The following is a 16,260-nucleotide window of genomic DNA, read 5'->3' as shown; positions in this document are numbered from 1 at the left end:
ATCACGTTTTTTTTTGTTTAAACTGGAATTTTGGGATAATAGGAAAATTTTTTGAAAAATTTCATTGGCACCGTCGGAAAGAGGAGATCTTAAGCAATAAAAGCATATGTGTCTCAATTTTTTCTAGTGTCGAATAGTCTTAGTTATTGGCCATTAAGAAGCAGTGTACCGGTAGTGGCGTTTTGGCCGTTTAACGGTTAAACTTTAGCATAACTATTTTGCATGGAAATACTTTACTATCCCACAATTTTATTTTAAATTAGAAGTATGTTAGCAATTAAATAATTATTCCATTCAAAATTATTCAGTTTCGAAAATTGGATTATAACTTCAAAGCCTTTGAAATTAAAAGGTTTTAAATGAGAGAAATTTGAAATGAAAACAATGAAAATTACAGTATAATTATTTTATTTTAGAAGCGTAAGAATAAAATAATAATTATTAAAAGAAACTAGTTTATAAATTCAAAATATTTAATTTTAAATGTTTTAAATGAAATCACTTATGATTCGGCAATACATTTTTTTCAGCTTTAGGATATAAATAATTTAAAGCTGCAATAAGCAAATTATTCGACGTTAAACCTCGTGAAAAATTGGAATTAATGTCAAGCCTTTGAAATCGAAAAATTTTTATAAGGAGAGGAATTTTAAATTGAAAGTTTTTAATATATTTTCAATTTAAAACATTCAAATTGAGTAATTTTATGAACAGAAATTTCAAGAATGGCATTATTTGAAATTTTTTCATAGAGTTGATAAATTAAAAATAAAAGGATTCATATTTTTAAAATTTTGAATATGCCTCAAGTATCATCTGATAAATTTAAATTATTTAATTTTGAAAGTTTTGAATTGAAAATTGAAATGCAGAATTCTAAATGTTTGTATTTGGATATTATCAGATTTTGGAGGCCATTAATTTAAGCCTAATCAAGTTAGAAGGGTTACAGTTGTCAATTTTACGATATTAAATTCTTATATTCAAAACCAAATTAAATTTCAATGCTAAAATTTTTAATTCTTTAGGATTTGATTCTTAAATTCAGAATTTGTTCAATGTTTTAAATTTTTAATTTTACACTTTCAAACCTTTTTCTTTAATTTGAGTCATCGAGAAAAAAATATTACATTTTAGTAGACACGACTTTTTTTTACGTAAAAAAATTAATTTAGGAAATACCCCGCACGCCAAGGTGAACGATCCATCGAGACGGAAAAATGGGTTAAGCCAAATCTGCTTTTTGCGTGAAGAAACTCACTATCTTCGTTTTGACGTGAGTCTTCTTTACGTATACGCTGCAACGCGAAAATGACCCTTACGTCAAACTTTAGAGAGTAACTTTTTTCTCCAAGACGGCAGAAATAATCACGGCTGATCACATTGAAAAAAAATTATTTGATAACAAAATTTCGTCACTCATTTATTACATGAAAACATTTGTTCTTGTTTACAAGATTTAAGAAGTAAGAAAAAATCTTGATTGGAATATAATGATTTTTGAAGAACAAGAAGCTTTAAGCATTATAACGCTAGGCGTAAATAATTTTAACATATCTTCCTTTTTAATTTAATAAACACAATATTAAAATGGAAGGTTTAATATTGTCAGAAATAAATATTCACTTTAACTTCAAGTACCTAGATGACAGTTTTGACTTATCATGTTCATTGTAATTTTTACATTATGTCTAATTGTCTACTGTGGTATGAATTGCAGTTAGAAGAAAGTTGTGAACAATACAATAGAGCGGAATTAAACTTCGGTTTTCAATTAAGATCTTTGAAAAGGAGTATACAATTTTTGAAAAAATAAGTCTAACAAAAAAGTGCCAGATCATGTATTTTTTGGTTCGATTCATAATTTTATTCAAATATGAAATTCCTTCCTAATTTCTTTTTAATTATGCAAGAAGTAAACATTGTTAATATCTTTTTCAAATAAAAAAGTGGGGGTTTTTGCATGATTGTTGTTATTTTTCTTTAAAAAACTTTTTTTGTTAATGACGTAATTAATTTATAATGCATAAGCCTTTAAAATTTTATAAAAGAAACTGAAAGTTAATCAAATATTTAAATTATTAGAAAATAAATTTATTTACGAACAAATTTAAACAAGCAAGTTTTTTATTAAAGGAAAGAATTTAAGATAATTATTTTAGCAAAATCAAAAAATTTTAATGGAATTAAATATGCAAACAGTTAAACAAGTAAATGCAAACAAAAGCTTAATCGACCGGCTGGAAAGTATAGTTTTCTATACATGACCGTTGGAGAACATTTTAAAGTTTCAACTTATTTTTCTCAAGAAATACAAAATAAAGAAATAAAGGAAACAATTAAAGGAAACTAAATAAAAGACTAAGGAAATCTATATATTTATTAAAAATAAAGTAAAATAAAAACAGCGTCAAATTCTTAAAAAAAATATAGACTATTGAAGTACATAATAGTTCTGTGAATTTATAGCATTGGTTTATATTATTTTTCATGGTTGCGGTTTAAAAAATGTAATTAGCTCATATATTAAAACTACAAAAAGACGAAAATTATGGCAATTTTTATGTCAAGTTTTAGTATCAAATGATAATAAAATAAAAATTAAGCACTTACATTTTTTCTTAAAGTTAGATTTCTGGAGCAGGGAAAATGACATTTTGTAAGATTGAGTTACGTCTTATTTCAATTTGAAAAATGGTTCACAATTATACGATGGCCTTAGCTAAACTGTAGAAGCAAGCCGTAATTTCCTTTGACTTACGAAAATGCTTCTTACACTTTACAGCTGTTAAAATCTCATATGCCACTTAATTCACTAATATTTAAAAAATGCAACACTTCAGAAGACATTTGTCTAGCTCTATAAAAAAATTTAGCAAAAAAAAATTTTTAGAAGTTTTTATAAGGAAATTTCTTTTCAGAATTTTTGTTCCTTTAACCAGAAAAAAATAATAAGGACATATTCAACCACAATTCTGGTTGATTTAACCAGACAGCTTTTTTAGTTTATTTAAATTTAAATAAAACTTAATTGTATCTTCAAATTCACTGTTCTACTAATTTCCAAAAAAATTATAACTTAAATAAAAAATAAACTTTTTAATTTAAATTTGTTATTACTATTTTATACTAACATCTTTGCTACATTTTGGGCATAATTTTGATTTCAAAAAGTCTTTAGAGTTTTCGAATTGCTTCAAGACCTTTCCTACTCAATTAAAATTATTTTTCCATTCACTTATAAAGTAAAATTAGATTATTACCATTTTGGATTTCAAATGCACTATAATTTGGCGCGACCAAATATATAGCTGCCTGTCGCTCCTCTACAAACATGTGGCGGAACCAATCGGTACATATCGCGCCTCTACAAGTATGTGGCCGAACTAAAAGCAATATATATATATATATATATGCAGGACCACAAACTTGCCTGCCGCGCTAACTACCGGTATGTGGTGCAACTAATCTCATGCCGTATCTAGGACCTAATATCTTTGATAGTACTTTCGCTGATCGTACAGCGATTTCCGAAGATACTGTAAATAAGCAATTCTAGACCGAGGTACATATATAATTATAATATACGTTTGATATAATTGTGTTGAACATAATGTAGAAAAGTTTGTACTTTGGGCAAAATTGAGTGCAAAGCACGAGATACGTGATGAAAATGTGTTCATTAAAGCCGAAGGAGCTTTAATAAATGAGATTTAAGTCACCAAATGACAGTTGTCGATGATTTGAATTTGAATTTTAAAACGTCTATGCACAAATGTGAGAGAAGTACATACAAAGACTGAACGCGTAGCGTGCGATGAAAATGTGCCCGCCCAGCGCGGGCCCATTTTCGTGAAATACAGAAATTTGTTACCTTCACATTATTCTATCTGCATATTTTATATCATTTAATGATTACAATTAAATCTGTATTACTGACCCACAGTTTTCAGTTCACGGTTTGTTAACTTATTTGTATACAAAAACACAGAAATAAATAAGCGCGCAGCAATGTACTGTTACCGCAGTCAAAACTCGAGACGCTTTGTACGCTTTATACTCTGCTGTCCAACGGAAAAATCTAGTAAGTGACATTTGCCATAGAGACTATTTTCCGATCGATGCGCATGAGAAAATAACCTCTATGGCAAAAGTCACTTACTAGGTTTTTCCGTTGGATGGCAGAACTTTGCTTAATTTATTGCTTAATTTATTTACCAAACTATAACTTTTTACGATTAAAAGGGGAAAATTATTTTTAAAAATGTAAATTGTTCAAACAAATACAAACTTTGTTAAATTAGTGACATTATTTTTTAAATTCACCAACTGTATCATTTATCCCGAAAAATAATAAGTTTGCACGATTTAAAGACCAAACAAAAATTGTTTAAACGAATAATAATTTTGTAAACAGTTCGAAATTAATTATAAAATACTTTGAAACTTTTCACTCATAGAAGAACAAAATGTGTGTTCAAAAAAATTCCACAAAGTACCGTCTTTGGCATGAATTTTACATAAAGCTGCGATCTTACATATATTGGGGCCTGTTCCGCGCCAAATACAAGGGAAATTAGTAGGAGGAATAAATTGAAAACTATTGAGTAGAAATTATTCCTTAAACATTCAATGAAAGGTGATGAAACTTTAATTTACAAAAAGTTTATAACAAGTATTGTTTTTTTTTCCATTTTTGCGAAAACCAAGCTTTATTCATTGAATACCAGGTGTTAATTTCAAAAGTCCGGGGGCACTGTTTAATTTTGACCGATTAAAAAAAAATGGAATTTATTTGAGCGAAAACAAACATTTGTGTGTGTGTGTGGGGGGGGGGGGGGGGGGTCTATGAGCAAACATCGAAAATTGAATTTTTACAAGTTTAAATTTGGACCGCCCTAAGATTTTCCTTATTTTTTTTGTAATTTGGAGAGCAATGTGCTCGTTTATTTTAACGCTTCATACATACCACGGCATTTGGAAAATAGTGCTTCAAGCCGACACTTTAACAATACGGTATCAAGGACTGATATAATGCGAATAGCAGACGTCGCCGCCGTTAAAGCCGCCGTCTGGCGTATCTACACGCTTACTAGCGCCCGCAGCGGCCACAAGTGTCAGTCGCCTTCCCCATACTCGTCAAGCAAGTTCTAGTCATCAGGGATTGTCCATATATTACGTAAGAAGTTTTTCTGTTGTTTTAATAAAGACGAAAATAATATTTTTATCAAGTTGAAAAGGACACAGCGATATAAACAAAAGAAAAATGTCTTACGTAATATATGGACGATACCTCATCAACTCGGACAGTTCAGGATACGTCAATCAGTTCGGGTCAATCATTTAAACGAAGTTAAAAATTCGCATCAATAGCAGTTTAATCTCTAATCAACTTACCCTTAGTTGAATTACGCCCAGATATTCAGCTAAAAGTAAGTACCTCTTTTCTAATATAACTTTTCACGATTTCTCTCTTGCTAGTCGAGATTTACCTGGTCCTTTATTTAAGCTACTGGTGAACGTGAGGACAAGTGAGCCACCCCCAAACTCCATGGTGACAGTTTACCCCAAGATATTTGTAGCCTGACCCAATTAAATTATAAATTCGAATGCTACCCGAGTCCAAATATAGGTCCTTTTTATATTCTCCATGAAGCTGAATGATTTCTTTTTTGGATCTCCTTAAGGGCATGCGGCACAGTGGGATTCCTACATTACCAACCTCTTTTTTCCATTGAACAAAATTTTTTTGTGAACTGTATTACTTTTTTGGCAAATGAAATATCGAACTCAAAATTTGAGGAGAGCATAAGAAGACATTATTCTACGTTTATGTACTGCATTTGAATCGGAATTTAAAAAAAAAATTATTTCTGAAATTTTTTGCCAAATTTCGATTCAAATGCAGTACATAAACGTAGGATAATGTCTTCTAATGCTCTCCTGAAATTTTGAGTTCGATATTTGATTTACAAAAAAAGTTCTATGGTTCAAAAAAAAATTTTGTTCAATAGAAAAAAGAGGTTGGTAATGTAGGAATTCCACTGTGTCGCATGCCCTTAATACTCCTCCGATTTTAATACTCTATAAGCTCAGCATAATTTTAAATCCTATCGAGAGGTTTTAAATTTTTAATTATTAGAATTTACTGCATATTATAATGTGAGAATATATTTATTCAAGTTCTTTTTGAGTGACAGACAATCCAACATACAAAAAATTAAAAACTTTTTGATTTGTCACACAATATCATAATTAAAAATGTCGAAATGAAACATTCAAAATTATTAATTGAATAGTGGCACATATTCAAAATGTAACTATTTCACTATATAATATTTTCAAAATATAGCTTCCCAATTTTTCAAGCCTCTTTTCAAATTAATCCATGGAAAAAATAAAACAATTTGCTTAAAAAAAAAACCATGCGACAACAAGGCATTCAAAATTTAATTATTTTAAATTTTCTATCAAATAATATTTTTAGTGAGTAACCTATACAAGTAAAAATTAGAATATAGCCATCTTTTTTTAAATATTCTAAATCAGGTTTTCAATTTTTTTTATAAATTAACAAATATGATGAACTGAATGGCCATTTTTCATATCTTGAAATTCCCTATGCTTCATAGAGTAAGATTTATATAATAAACAAGAAAAATTATTATAAACAAATTATTCGTTCAACGAATGTTTTCAACGATTTTTCAAGTGTTTACGTTTTTTAAAGTTATATTGCAAGAAATTTATATAAAAGAAATATAATGATGAATAAATTGCTTCGTGAAATTATTATTGTTAATATTATAAATCAATTTATTAAACAAATGCATTAAATGAGGCATTTTTCGACTTTTCCAACATTTTTGATAACTTTTTCATTGTCGAATACCCAAATAATGCATATGTTTAATAAATTTGTTTTAAAAAATCATAAAATTTATTGAATAATCATAACTGTTGCTAAATTTATTATGAAGATCCCAATGAAAAAATCTGAAATCGCAGAAAAAATAATTTTTCCGTTGATAAATGCTCCATTAATGCACTTTTTTAATCAAATTTATTAAAAGAAATTATAAAATTGAACAAAAAAGTCATTAATTTTGCTGAAATTATCATGAAATTTCTAATTAAGAAAGTTGATATCGGAAAAACGAATTTTGATGTCGATAAACGCATGATGAATGCATTTTTTCATTAGATTTGATTTGGAAAATCATTCGATTTATCAAATGATTATAAATGTTGCTTTAATTGTCATGAAGTTCCTAATTGAAAGGACTGTCATTGAAAAATCAGAATTTTACTTCCGATAAATGACCGAATAATGCATTTGTTTTAAAATAATCATAAGATTAATCAACAAATTACAAATTTTGCTAAAATTATCATGAAGTTCCTTATTGAAAAATATGACATGAAAAAAAAATTCGGTCGAAAAATTCCGTCAAATTATTCAGCAGAGTTTTTGTAACCAAACTTTAAGTGCTTCGATAGCGAAGTGATTAGAGTGCGTTTTAAAATACACTTGAAGTAGGGTTCGAATCCTCGGCAAGAGAGATTTTTTAAAGCATTAAAGCGTTAGATAAATGTGTAAGTGACTGTGTATGCGAATTATGTATTTAATAATGATGAAAAACTAAGATTATATAATAATTTCAAAAAAAAACTTTTTTTAAATTATTGTTACTAAAAATTAAATTTGATTAATTAATGTAATTACATTGTTTTAATTTTTAAATTGTATAAATTTTATTTAAAACTTAATTTTTGTCGAAGATTGGACTGACTTCATCTTTATAGATGGCCCATATATAGGACCAAATGTCGGGCCGACGCGGATAAGTCAAAGGCGGTTGATCGTTATCATTTAGCTGGATGGCCCGACCAGTGGCGCACAAAGTTGGACCGACCGTAGGCCGATGATCAGTTCGTACCTGGGGAGACCAAACCAGAGTAACTGAAAATGAGCATATTTTGTTCGTATGAAAATGGTGCTAGCGCAGCACACGTATTAAAACGATAGCCGCCTATGTTGACATTTTGCATTATTTACGTCTGTGATATGTGAATGTTATTTCCACAGAAGGTTAAATTGTTATCAGATAAAAGAAAATTTAAATAATTATAATAATGATATTTATCATGAATTAACTGTGATTGAAGCGCATGTTATTGATGTGATGCTATAATGTACGAAGTAGGTACTTCAAAATTATTCATCAAGCGCATCAACATATAATCTTCGCAGTATATCGCATTCAGACTTATTGTATTTTATAAATTATAACTAAAGTTTTCTTCTGGAATTTAGTTGCATTATATTAAAAGCCGGGTCAAAGCGTAAGTTTTCTTCAACTTGAATGTTTTTATGTGCTGTTTTTGTTGTAGTTAAAAATTCAATTTCTTCTCTATTCAAGTCTCAGTACCATGTTGAACGAAAAATACGAAGGACTATATTTTTTGGTATTTTTGCAGAATTCGAGAAGGAACATGGGTTAAAAAGTGCGAAAAAAAATTGAGGAATTTTGCATTTTTGTTTGAGCCCGAAAAATGCTCGTTTTTGGTGAAGCCTACGTACAGGACTTTAGTCTCCTGATGCATATTCCCCATAGTTTTAGTCGTGAAAAAAGGCATTAAAGATTTAAGTTTTCTGAAGAATGACACAAGATATAACAAAAACTGTAATGGCAAAACTGTTTGGCTAAAATAGATTTAAAGAGTAAATATCCAGTAAAAAGACAGTGATTGCGAAGAATTTACCAAAAATACGATAAGAACCCTCCTGAATCTCCCTTTGCGACAATAATGAATAGAAGCAGGTTGTGAATTCATGAAAAGTAATATAATCTTCATATATCCTATTCGTCCGGAATTAGCGAAAAAATTTTAGGGGACCCGATATTCTTGTATATGCGCCGTAAATTTAAATTTTTCGCAGATACTGCTTTCTTGCGAACACCAAGGCTGCTTTCCGAGGCCCGTTGTTCGCAAGAAAGCATTTTGTACAGATGCGGCGTTTTTGCGTAATTTCGGTTCACATTTTTTGCAGTATCTGCATTTTTTATAACAAATTAACGATTTATTTAATTTTTTATAGAGATGAGAAGATCACCTATAAATTAGCCAAGAACGATAAAAAAGTTAAAAAACTAATTTGAAATGAGCGGTCTACACGAAGAATGATTTTAACCGATTATATCGGTTTTCTGTTTTTGTAGATATTGATTTATTAAATATCACGACAGTATAAGACATCCGTTGTAAATGTATGTCAAAAATTCCCATACTTCAATTTTGAGGCAGGCAATTTTTATTAATTTTTTTTCGAAATTATATTGAGCGCGAATCAAGGTGGATTGACACGTAATCAATTCGAGTTGGTTTAATTCGTTTAAACGAATCAAAAAGCCAGATTTGGGCTTATTCAAGAATGTTAATTCGCCCCGATTCGTCCCAATTAATTTTATTTTACTAGATACGTATTGCCGTCTCTTAATTACCCCATTCTTATCAACATTCCTTGGTGCCTGTACGGGGCCTTCTTTTTATGTTTAAACTAGATTGAAAAACTTGCAAAATATCATGGAATAAATTAAATAATTGCCGTCGAAAAATAATTTTGAAATTTAAGAAAATATTTTTTTCAGGTATATATCATCAAATTTTAAATTACCTCTCAAAAGTCTTAATACGCTGTACAGAGAATTTTGAATTTAGAGTTGGTATTTAAGACTTCAAATAAATAATTAACCCAGTTTTCGTATCAATATTTATAATGTAGAATATAAAATTAATAGAAAAATAACACTATATAAAAATACTTGTACATTCAAAAGTAATCAAGAAAATCTGTAAGTTATCTTGAAAATTGAAGCACAGTTTGAAGGTTAGAAAGGTTCAAGTCAAAAGCAGATTGAACCGACGCGCCGGATCGTAGAAGCAAAGTTCTAAGCGCTGGTGGCTGGAAAGCTTTTCGGCATTTTTGAAAACACTTTGGAATTTTAATTTTTCAAACATATATATTTATTATAAATATAAATGCGCATCTAGTTTCCTCGTACAAAAAGATGTGTAGCTCTATTCGTTTTCAAAATAATTTCGCTAAACGCGAATTTTAAAAAAATGAAGAAATTCCGTATTTTTTCACTTTAACTCGCTCTAATTCATAGAATATTAAGAGTTTTACTCTAAAGTTTATGGAATTACATTTAAAAGTGTACTTTATATGGCAGAGTAATTCATGTTTATCTGTTTTTAAAATGAAAAATGGTTAGATAATAATTTTTTCTATATAAGCACGTGAATGAGGTTTCGATATTTTAAATCGCAAAGTCTATCGACGTAGATTTAAGCAATACAAAACTTCTAGTGATGAAATGTTTATCAGAATTCTTAGAATTTTTCTGTAAAGTTTTACTTCAATGAGCAATTTTAATATTATTATATTAAATAATATTAAATTAAGTATGATTAAGTATGATACTGGAAGCTTCTAATGTGGCCCCTAAGGGCTTAGATTTTTCTTACACCTTCTTCCTTATTCCTTAACACACCCCCCAAACACTTACTTGGTGGTGGGAGGGGGACCTACAGTTTAAGGTGGGTTCCGAACAATCAAGAGCAACAGCATGGGCGGCCTGGCTCTTCCAGAATGCGAGGCGGGAATCAAACCCGCAAGCCGGCGGAGTGGGTCCAGAGCCTACGCTTTAGCTCCCACGACCATCGTCCCAATTTTATGATTATTAGTTACATTAACAATAATGATCATAAAAATTGCTATAGAAGTTAGAATTTACTTTCTTCACCAATTTTTTTCTAAATATAGAGAATTTAAGGCCATGTGACACAGCGAAATACCTATATTACCGACATTACTTTATCAGTTTACTGAATATTTTTTTGAACCTTAAGAATTTTTTTTTGCAAATAAAATATCGAGCTAAAACTTTGGAAAATGTATTAGAGTACAATAAAATACGTTTAGGTACTTCAGTTGGGAAACTTTGTACTGAAAAAATTACTAAATTAGGTTACAATCCAGGGACCAAGGCGATAATTCGTATATTTCAGTACAATAATCGTAAGCTATGCTATTTTTATATGAAATTTTCCTATTGACAATACGAAGTCTTAGTATTTTTATAGTAAAATCCTGGATAGGATAAATTAGTAGAGACATAATTAAATTATATGAAAAGAGTAGAAGTAATAAGTACCTAAAATAACATAAAAGACTAAATTTGTCAGAGGAATTGCTATTGTTTGCAGGAATATGAATTCTACTATGACACTTTCTATTTTTTGTATCATGGAGTAAGACAAATTCGAAAGATCGCTCTCGAATATTAGTGACTTAGCAAGCGAGCCTAGCGTTGGACCGAGTGCAGCCGAGCGTAAACGATGTCAGCCGACCAACGCTCTACTGAAATTCCTTAAATTTATCAATCACTCAATTTGGTTTGATGCAAAGATCCTTATTACAATAAATTAGGATAATTCGAAAAGTTACAATTGAAAAACAAATTTTCCACAGGGTGCAAAAAGTTATTTTTCAACCTCGATATTAGGATATTTGATTACGTTAAGATATTAGTGCTTAGAATTTTAAAAATGCCATCACTGTGAACAATTAATGAATAATTTTATGGAAATAAATTTAAGCGCTAGCATTTACTTCATCTGGGCGATAAATTTCTGGATCCCATTATCTAGTTTAGCAGAATGGAATATCGCCGTGCTGCCGCGGGAGAAACCCGTATTCAATTTCCACCAGCTTTACTTTAATCACATTTTTCTGTTTCATCTTGTAATATAATATTCCTGCATGTATATAATAATGCATAAACTATGTACAATCTTGCGTACTGTACAATTGCAATTTAAATAAATATAATAGTGCGAAAGAGTTCAACATCCCATTATAAATAAGTCTGCATTTACGTCATATGCTCGTGTAAAGGATAAACTAAAAAAATAGTATAGCTGTTGTGGCTAGAAATACATTGCTGGGGAGATATAGCTGAATTTGCAATAAAGTTAAGGTAGAACTGCAAATTAGATAGCTAATATATATAAGCCGTCTGTCTCCTGCAGACAGAAAATTTGGTAGATAATTCTATCCTTATTTGTTAAACATTCTAGCAGTCATGAGCAAACAGCATATTTCCTATAATTAGGTTGCTCGTACAGCTAAAAATTCTAACCCAAAATAATTGTAGCATTAGTTTTATGCCTATAAATTGAAATGCATTTTCAAAAATACCGCCTTGCATTAGTTCGTATAACACTAACGCCCGAACTTTTCGTAAATACAAGAAGCTCGTGCCTCGTGTCGTGTGGCTTGTGAGAGATAAAAAATGAATAATATAAACAGTAATGCAACGCCAATGATCTAACCGATGACGGAAATAAGAGATGTTTCGATTAGCGGGTACCTCCAGAAATATATTTAAGCTTTCAAAGGAAAGTGAGTATTCGTTTATCAGTGCGCGTATAACCTCAGAAAATGTTTTTTTTTTTACAATTTCTTTTCGATACGCCCTATTGTACATATTGATATGTACTGATTATAACTTGTTATTTAAAATTTTTAATTATTAAGTCATGTATGTATCTAATACATGAGTAAAGATTCAAGTAATTATATATACTGATACATTTTTGCGTCATAATACCTGAAAATATATCGGTCTATTAGCTAAAAAAATTATAGACACTTCAGCCAGAAAACGCAGCTAGATAGGCTGTCAAGTTTAGCTATATTTTTCACCTAGAATGTCTAGCTGAATCTGGTTAAGTGTGACACCTATACCTGTTTCGCAATAGAAATATAGACATGACAGCTAAATTTTCTAGATACTAGACCTATATTTTGCCCGCAAGAAAATCTTTTCAATATAGCTAACTATTTAGGAAGACGAAATCCAGCGATACTTTCTAGCTGGGATAGATAGAATTCTTGGTAATATACATAAACATTTTTTCAGTGTACGTATCGTAACCTTCAACGCGACGCGGCGCATGTTGGGTTAATCTTTTTTCGTCTGCTAATCTGACTGCACAAATTTTTACTAAGTCGCTTACTAAATCAGTGTGCCGGTCTCTCTCGACGATACTATAGTCCTTTGCAAATATTGCAATCTTCTGTAGCAATAAATGTAACATTTTTAAATGTTATTCCAATGAATTTTGTAGTTCGGCATATACACTGAAAGAAATAGCTTTGAGGCTAATGGCAATCCGAGTTTGCTTGAGAATTTCTAACTGAATTAGAAAGAAAATTGTGCTGTCTCAGCCATACGAATTTGAGATTTACTACCTACGTATCAGAAAATCACCAAGCCTAATGTCACAAGACAAGTTTGTTTGACTGAAATGATAGTTGCGAAAAGTGTAGCCTTAAATATATGATTAAAATATCAAAATCTTATAGTGTAGATACAAGAATTTGATGCCTCGCTATCATGGCTATATTGAACGTATACTTTCATCAACTATCTATTTGAAAGAACACTGCGTTTAAGTGTTGCATTGCGCATCCGGCTATTTCCTTGATACAGCCATACCAATCGATGTGTTGTACCAGTGCTGCCAGATCGTGGATGAAATTTACCCCCACCATACCTACCGTTTGAGAGCCGCAAAACAGAAAGTGTATGATTACCACTGTGAGTTCGTGTGGAAGCCGAAAATGCACGATTCGACTTCGGTTTTCTGCTGCATGATGATTGCCGATCTGATCGTTAAAATTCTTTGAAATCGCTCTAAATTATAGCAATTAATTGAAAATTCCTTGGAATGTTTTAAAATAGCCTAAAAAATTTTTGATCCTTTAAAATCTCTTGAAATTCTTCAAAACTCTTGAAAATTCCTTACAATTTTAAAAATACCTAAAAAGATTTCAAATTCTTTAAAATCTCACACTAAATTATTGAAATCAATTGAAAATGCCTTAGAATCTATTAAAATATCCCAAGATATATCAAATCCTTTAAAATCTCATATTAAATAACTGTCAAAAACTGAAAATTCCTTGGAACCTTTTAAAATACTCTCAAATATTTCGAAACCTAAAAAATGTTTTGAAAGACCTTGAGATCTTTAAAAGATTTCTAAAGTACTTTGGAATTTTTAAAAATAACCCTACTAAAATTTGGTTAACTCTTTGCAATTCCTTTAAAGTATAAAAATAAGTTGAAAACTCCTTGACCTCCTTTAAAACAAAATATTTAAAATCTTTTAAAATCTCATACTAAATTATTAGAATCATTTGCAAATTACTTAAAATCTATTAAAATTTCCTAAAATATATCAAATCCTTTAAAATATCATATTAAATTACTGTAATCAATTGAATATTCCTTTGAATCTTTCAAAATCGCTTTAAATTTATTTATGATTATTCATTTTTTATAAATAAACTTCCATACTTCAGGAGGTTTTAAAAGATGTCATGGAATTTTCAACTTATTTGTCTAATTTTAAGGAATTTGATTAAGTTAAAAAATTTTAGAAGGGTTATTTAAAAAAATTCCACAGTAATTTATAAATCTTTAAAAAAAGTTCTGGGTATTTCAAAAGATTCTGAAGGATTTTAAAAATTTGAGAGAATTTTAAAGGATTCCAAGGAATTTTCAATTGATTGCAGTTATTTATAATGAGTTTTTAAAGAATTTGAAAAAATTTAGGCTATTTTTAAAATTTCAAGAAAAATCAAAAGATTTTTAAGGATTTTAAATATTTGAGGATGTTTTAAAAGATGTCAAGGAATTTTCCATTTATTTTTATAATTTACAGAAATTACAAAGAATTAAAAAAATTCGGAAAGGTTATTTAAAAAAATTGAAAAGTAGTTTAGAAATCTTAAAAAAAAGTTCTAGGTATTTCAAAATATTTTAAAGGATTTGAAAAAATGAGAGAATTTTAAAAGATTCCAAAGAATTTTCTATTTATTGCAGTAATGTAATATGAGATTTTAAAGGATTTGAAATATTTCAGGATATTTCTAAAATTTCAAGGAATTTTCAAAGAGCTTTTAAAAATTTCAAAAGATTTCAAAAGATTTTTAAGGATTTTAAATATTTAAGAATCTTTTGAAAGATATCAAGGAATTTGAACTGATTTTTATAATTTAAAGGAATTTCAAAGAATTAAACAAAATTTAGAAAGGTTATTTAAAAAAATTCCAAAGTACTTTCAAAATTTTTAAAAACCGTTCTAGGTATTTCAAAAGATTTTCAAGGGTTTGAAAAATTTTAGAGAATTTTAAAAGATTCCAAGGAATTTTCAATTGACTACAGTAATTTCATATGATATTTTAAAGGATTTGAAATATTTCAGGGTATTTTTAAAATTTCAAGGAATTTTCAAGAGCTTAAAAAAATTTCTAAAGACTTAAAAAGATTTGTAAGGGTTTCAAATATTTGAGAATGTTTTAAAAGATGTCAAGGAATTTGAACTGATTTTTATAATTTAATGGAATTTTAAAGAATTCAAAAAATTTCATCAGGGTTATTTATAATAATTCTAAAGTATTTTAGAAATGTTTGAAAGATGCCAAGGTCTTTCAAAATATTTGGAAGGTTTAGAAATATTTAAGAGTATTTTAAAATGTTCCAAGGAATTTTCAATTTTTTACAGTAATTTAACATGATATTTTAAAGGATTTGATATATCTAAGGATATTTTAATAGATTCCAAGGAAGTTTCAATTAATTTCAATAATTTAAAGCGATTTCAAAGAATTTTAACGATTTTTTTCATATTTTCTGGTTGAAAGTGGAACTATTTTGTTAAAAATATAGTTTTTTTTTGGTTGATGATTTATCAATATAGTTGGGAAAATTTGTTTTCTGAAAATTCAACTACTTTGTAGAAAATTTATTTTGTTTTTGGTTAAAAATTATTTTTTTGCTACCACAAATTTAACTATTTAATGTTTCATTGAAAAGTAATCTTTTTGGATTGAAAATTTTTGTATTCTATTGAGTACTCGTCTTTCTTGGTAGAAAATTAATCTTTTTTGTCGAAAGTTTAACTATGATTAAACATTAATTTTGTGTACAGAAAATTAGTATTAACGGAAAATAAATTTCTTTTGTGCAAATATCATGTATCTTATTAAAAATGCCTTTTCTAGTACACAATTTAGCTTTTTGGATGAAAATTTAACTTTTTTATTCCACATTTTTTTCGCATTAAACTTATCGTTTTAGTTGAACGTTTAACTATTTCTGTTAAAAGTTAGTCAACTAT

The 16,260-nt window shown here is 28.9% G+C and overlaps 2 protein-coding genes across 17 annotated transcripts in view; one reads left to right on the top strand and one right to left on the bottom strand.

Annotated features, from left to right (window-relative positions):
* LOC117173178 (glutathione hydrolase 1 proenzyme-like) overlaps window positions 1-5,511 on the bottom strand; it is a 138,535-nt gene extending 133,024 nt beyond the window's left edge. For 2 of the 3 annotated variants that reach the window (XM_033361596.1, XM_033361600.1), the window contains exon 1: window positions 4,970-5,078. In XM_033361596.1, coding sequence (XP_033217487.1) covers window positions 4,970-4,977 — 8 coding nt within the window. In that variant the 5' untranslated portion in view covers window positions 4,978-5,078. Of the gene's footprint in view, window positions 1-4,969; window positions 5,079-5,397 lie in introns of those variants that run through there. The other variant, XM_033361597.1, reaches the window with a different exon arrangement.
* The window catches only part of LOC117173180, a 263,371-nt gene continuing 252,224 nt past the window's right edge, over window positions 5,114-16,260 (top strand). For all 14 annotated transcript variants that reach the window (XR_004467134.1, XR_004467132.1, XR_004467135.1 and 11 more), the window contains exon 1: window positions 5,114-5,432. The gene's annotated coding sequence lies outside the window, so the exon portion shown is untranslated. The remainder of the gene's footprint in view (window positions 5,433-16,260) is intronic.

The sequence above is a fragment of the Belonocnema kinseyi genome, chromosome 5 (assembly GCF_010883055.1).
Source record: "Belonocnema kinseyi isolate 2016_QV_RU_SX_M_011 chromosome 5, B_treatae_v1, whole genome shotgun sequence".
NCBI classification, from domain to species: Eukaryota; Metazoa; Arthropoda; class Insecta; order Hymenoptera; family Cynipidae; genus Belonocnema; species Belonocnema kinseyi.
This window is presented reverse-complemented; position numbering and strand designations above follow the sequence as displayed.